Source organism: Dipodomys ordii, unplaced genomic scaffold, assembly GCF_000151885.1.
Source record: "Dipodomys ordii isolate 6190 unplaced genomic scaffold, Dord_2.0 Scaffold2, whole genome shotgun sequence".
Lineage (NCBI taxonomy): Eukaryota > Metazoa > Chordata > Mammalia > Rodentia > Heteromyidae > Dipodomys > Dipodomys ordii.
In genome coordinates this window covers 20,403,302-20,408,894 of record NW_012267218.1, presented here as the reverse complement: position 1 = coordinate 20,408,894, position 5,593 = coordinate 20,403,302, and the positions used below count along the sequence as shown (strand labels likewise).

The 5,593-nt window shown below is 49.1% G+C and overlaps 1 protein-coding gene across 2 annotated transcripts in view; it reads left to right on the top strand.

Moving 5' to 3' along the window:
- The window catches only part of Adck1 (aarF domain containing kinase 1), a 92,272-nt gene extending 86,952 nt beyond the window's left edge, over positions 1-5,320 (top strand). For both annotated transcript variants that reach the window (XM_013012449.1, XM_013012443.1), the window contains 2 exons: positions 2,293-2,486; positions 3,684-5,320. In XM_013012449.1, coding sequence (XP_012867903.1) covers positions 2,293-2,486; positions 3,684-3,855 — 366 coding nt within the window. In that variant the 3' untranslated portion in view covers positions 3,856-5,320. The remainder of the gene's footprint in view (positions 1-2,292; positions 2,487-3,683) is intronic.
- Positions 5,321-5,593: the final 273 nt, after the last annotated feature.

The following is a 5,593-nucleotide window of genomic DNA, read 5'->3' as shown; positions in this document are numbered from 1 at the left end:
TCCAGCTTTTTTCTTTTTGCTTATGTGGTGCTGAGGAATCGAACCCAGGGCCTCATGCATGCAAGGCAAGCACTCTACCACTGAGCCACCCTCCCAGCCCTGGAGTTGTTTTAATGAAAGCCTGTGGGGGGATTGTGGCTGGGTCAGCACTCACCAGGGTTGATTGTGGGTCTCACACCATCAGGGTGTGCCCAAGCCTCCAGGCTCGGCTGCTCTGAGAGCGACTCTAGGAGGCATGCAGCATTTTCTGCCTGGAAGTCTGGCCCTGACCTCGCAGAGAAGGATCCCTGTGGTAAGCCAGGCCTGTGGTTCAGGCAGAGTGACATGCAGTGACAGCAGACAGCTACTGAGACATTTCAAATTCCACAGCAAGGGGTGATCAGCAGCCTCTGGTGCTCTGAAGGGACTGAGTTTTTCTTTTCTTTTTCTCTTTTGGTCCTGGAGCTAGAACTTAGGGGCCTGAGTGCTGTCCTTGAACTTTTTTTTTTTTTCTTAAAGCTGGCATTCTACTTTTGAATTACAGCTCCACTTATGGCTTTTTGGTGTTTAATTGGAGACCAGAGTCTCATGGACTTTTGTGCCCAGGCTGGTTTCAAACCACAATCCTCCGATCTCAGCCTCCTGAGTAGCTAGGATTCCAGGAGTGTGTGCCTCTGGTGCCCAGCAGCTTCTTTAATTGCAGGAGCGTCCCCAAAGCCCCAGAGCCGTACTGCGGAGGCTCTTGTTTGTGCATGGGTGGGCACTGAATGCTGCCCTGAGCCTTATCTCTGATGCCCCTCTTCCTGCTGATGGGAGGTGAGCACACAAAGTGTTCGTACATCCAGTTTTGGGGTGAGGACATGGACCAGAATTGCCTGGGGCATGGAGTCCTGCTGTGAGGTAAAGAGCTGGTAGGGCCAGGTGCTGAGTGTTCCCAGGCTGCCTGTGTGGAAGTCCTGACCCACTACTTACTGCATGCACTGGGGCGGGTTACTTGACTTCTTGTTCTCTCAGTTTAAGTGGACATAATATAATCAGCCTACCCGAGGCATTATGAGGATTCAAAAATAACTACATGCAAGTCTTTTCAAGGTGCTTACTTTTAAATGTCCAGTGTATGTCCGCCACCACTACCACCATCATCACAATCATTTTTCTGGCTACTCAGAGGCACACTGCCACGCCCAGAATTCTGGCTGGGCATAGTCATCTGCCTAGATTCCCGAAGGACTCAGGGATAGGGACGGACAGGATGCCAGGCCTCAAACACAGACAGGAGTGAGGGCTGTGGGACTGACCAGTGGCGGGGGCTATGCTCTGGATTCTACGCAGGGGGTGCCAGGCACTGGAGCTGCAGCACAAGGTGCTATGTCATCAGCAGGGCAGTGTGGGTGGCAGGTGGACCTGGTGGAATGCAGGGTCTAGAGTCTTAGGAGTTGGCTGCAGTCAGGAGCTCAGATCTATGGATGATAGCAGCCTGGATTTGGCTGGTAGGGGCATGACTCAGCTGGTACCAGCTCTCAGGCCTGGCCTGAAACTGATGGCTAGTGAAGAAGCCTTGGAGAGTCACTGGGCCTTCTGATGCACTCTTGCTGCTTCCATACTTGCCTGAGAGCTGGGCTATGACTTCCTGTCCAGGTGATTAAGACACAAAGCCTCTGGTGCCAGACATGTCTTTGGGGAGTGCTCCTTGTTGTCTGGGACAGCTATTCTAGGAGCTCCTCCTGGAGCCTTTTCTTTTCCCTTCTTTTCTTTTCTATTCCTTTTCTTTCTCTCTCTCTCTCTCTATGTGTATACAGGTGCTCTACCACTTGAGCCACATCTTAATTTCTGACTTTTTGCTTATTTGAAGATAAAAGTTTCTTGGATATGTCTGCCCAGGATGGCTTCAAACCTCACCTCTCAGAGTCCTGAGAAGCTAGGATTATAGGTGAGAGCCATTGGCACCTAGCTGTCCTAACACTTCATTTTTTTTTCTTCTGTCAGTTGTGGGACCTGAACTCAGGGCCTGGGCACTGTCACTGAGTTTTTTTGCTCAAGGCAAGTGCTCTACTACTTTGAGCCATGGTGCCACTTCTGGTTTTCTGGTGGTTAATTGGTGATGAGTCTCATGGACTTTCCTGTCCCAGATGGCTTCCAACCAGGGACCTCAGATCTCAGCCTCCTGAGTAGCTAGAATGACAGGCGTGAGTGACCAGTACCTGGCTGTCCTGGAGCTTTTCTAGTCTTCATGGTATTTAGGATGCCTAGACCTTCGCTGCCCTGAGCTCCTTTTCCCACATCAACCATCTGCATCTGTCTTTGCTGCCTCAGGACTCAGAGATCCGCACCAACGTGACCACCTGCCTCCCCGAGATCAGCCAGCTCCTCAACTGTGTTCCACGCCAGATGCTGCTCATCTTCAAGACCAATGACCTGCTGCGCAGCATTGAGGCCACCCTGGGGACCCGTGCCAGCGCCAGCTCCTTCCTCAACATGTCACGGTGTTGCATCAGGGCATTGGCTGAGTGAGTGTAGATTCCTGCCTTCGCTCCCCTCCTAGCTCTTTGCCTAGCCCATGGGTCCTGCTTGCCTCTGCTTTTTTCCACCAGCCCACAGGGCCCTGCTGTGCTTCTCAAGGTCCACTCCTTCCTGTAAGAAAGATAGGGACGGAAAATAATTCTATAGTTTTGGAAACTGTTTTTGGGGTAACCAAAGAATTGCCTGTACTGTGAAATGGCAGCTTCCAGTACCTCAACCTTCCAGTTCAGTTTTCCTTATTCAAATTTGAATTGTTTTCTGAGCATCTCGGCCCCATCTAGTGTTCACATCTCTAGCTGGTTCTGGAACTTGGCTAGTACTGTGACCCAGGAACGTACAGTCAGTGGACTCTCTCAGGAGCTTAGATCTTCCTAGATTCGTCACAGCTAGATGCCTTACACCTTTGGGGTGTTGACCTCAGGGAGGTCTGTCCACAGGAGAAGGGTTCTGGGCCTCAAAATGCGATTCAGGAATATACCAGAAGGGCCATACGCTGTCAGAACTTTCTTATCCCAGAGAGGATTGGCTGTGGTCAATCCTGGCCTGTCCATACTGGGTAGGAATGGGTTTTTCTGGGGAACTGAGATTTGACCACAGGTATCATTACCAAATATCAAATTGGATTAGAACAAAATATACTGTACACTGAAAGGTCTGAGCATAATTTACATTTTCTCTGAGGGTTTAGGAAGTAAGTCTTGAATAGGTCATTATCATAAACAACAATTTTCATCATGTCCATTTTTTTGTTATTTTTTTTTGCACAGAAAGGACTGAGCTGATGGGTAAAGGCCTCAGCTTCCCAGGATCATCTGATTCTGAGTGATTTTTATCCTCAGGATGTTTAGAGAGGCTCTGTTTATATTTGTTTGGGGAATCTGGATTGGCATGTGTTTACTATATTTTTGGAAAGAGAACCTTTGCAATGTTCTAGCCAAAGTTGTAGCAAACCCGATGCCTTACGAAACAACTGCTTTTGCTTACCACATGATTTGAAAAACTCCTTTGAGCTAGCTGAGTTCCTCTGGCCTCTGATTAGGTAGTGGTCTGATCATGTGACCAAATGTGGTCCCAGGAGCAGAGAACTGAGAAGCTGGCCAAAGTCGCCATTTTTAATTTTGTTTCTCAGACATTCTGAGCTCGAGTTTCTTACCTCTTTATCCTTTCCTTTCTTGCCCCTTCAGGCACAACAAGAAGAATACCCATTCGTTCTTCAGAAGGACCCAGATCTCTGTCTGCGAGGCCTTTAACTTATGGAAGATCGACCTCCATGAACTCATGCTGCATGTGAAGGGGTCGAAGCTGGCCTGCTGGGTCTCGTCCCTGCTTTCCTGGCTGGTTCCTATTCCACACTGAGTCATGCCCTTCTCCTTTCTGGTGTCTTTGCACTCGTTGGTCCTTCCTTCATATCTTGACTTCACCTAGTTGCCCATTTCTGTCCTGTGGTTGTCTGCAGTGCCAGGATGACTGTCCACACTACCATCATGAACCCCTGTGGACACCCCCTCCTCCAGCTGCACCCTTTCTAGAGACTCATGAATGCACCATGAAATATGCTTCTACTTCTCCAGGAAGAACACACAGCAGCCTCTCACATCCTGCCTGTGCCATTGGCTTGGATTTTACATCTACTGTGTACCCATGCATGGCTCTGTGGGCCATGGAGGGCACATTTAACTTGTAGGAAGGTTGACTTGGTGGGAGGTGATGTGAGCAGGCTCCCAGCGGGCGCCACCCTTCAGTGAGGCATTGTGCCTTTGTGTCATCTGAGGCAGAACCGTTGCACTGTCCCAAGTGTTGACTGTTGTGTTTCAATAAATGCCCTCAAGGTTGTGGGCTTGTCCATCCTAACACATGGGCTCGTTTCCACTTGGGCCTGGCCAAGGGCTTTTTTTCCTCTTGGCTGCTGCCTCCTAGAGTTCTCAGGAAGCCTAGAGGAATATGGTTGTGGGATTTCTAGGTTGAGGAGGCAACTTTACCCGGCCAGCAGTGGCCATGAACACTGAGTGCCTCAAGGCCCTTTTGCTTGACTTCTGGTCTCTATAGCCTTTTTGAGCCATAGGACTTCTCCCACTGGGTCCCCTTCCTGCTCCTTGGTGATGTCTCTCCCTTCCTATCTCCCCCAACTCCTCCCACCTCCCAGTCTCTGAGACCTGGATGAAAGATGTTAAGAGAAGCCCAAGATTGGGAGCTCAGAGGCTCAGGTAAAACCTGGGGCTTCACTCCCCTGCGTTCTCACTTCATCCCCTGCTTTGTACTTGGCTTCCCCTCAGGTTTTTGCTTGATTCCTTCAGTTTTGGGTTTAGGATTCCACCAGATCCTCCCAGGCCTTCTGGAGATGTCGAGCCTCTTAATGGAATGGTAGGTTTCATCTCTGAGATTTCCAGGTTACCTGTTTATACCTGTTGCGCTCTGCCAGCGTTTGCCTCCTCCAACTCTACCCTCTTCTCCTGTTTCTGGATTACTCCCAGACTCCTGCTCTACCTCTTGTGTTTGTAGGGGCCCCAGACCCTGAGATCCCAGGTTTGGTAATTCCTCGCTCCTGAGCACTGAGGCTCACGGATGATAGCTGTGCTGTCTGTGCTGTCTCTGCTCTTACTCTTCCCATTCACAGTGGCAGACAACCCCTAAATCTCAGCTCATTTTCTGTTCTCTTTATTCATAATAAGCAGGTTTTCTAGTGATCAGAGATGATTTGCAATTCTTTTACTTCCAGAAAGAATTGTTTTTAGTGAACAACTGGATATACCCAGGGACCTGTGAGAATAACTTGCAGGGTGTTATTAAGCATGAGGATACACATTATATTTTATGGGGTCTTTTATAGCCATGAATGTAAATATAAATGACCTTTCTGCTCAAGGTAATGGTTACTTGCTTTTTCACTTTTGATATAGTAGGGAGCTTCCCTTGAATTGGGATCTAAAATATCAGCACACTATGCATAGTTAGCTACCCAGGGAGAGCAGAGAGGCAGGGATTACAGGTGCACGGCAGCATGCAAATAGGGACAAGGGTTGATGTTTACTGCGAGGCTCTGTAAATACATTATACCACTAAATTGTCCCAGCAGCTATCCGAGGCAAGGGTCACT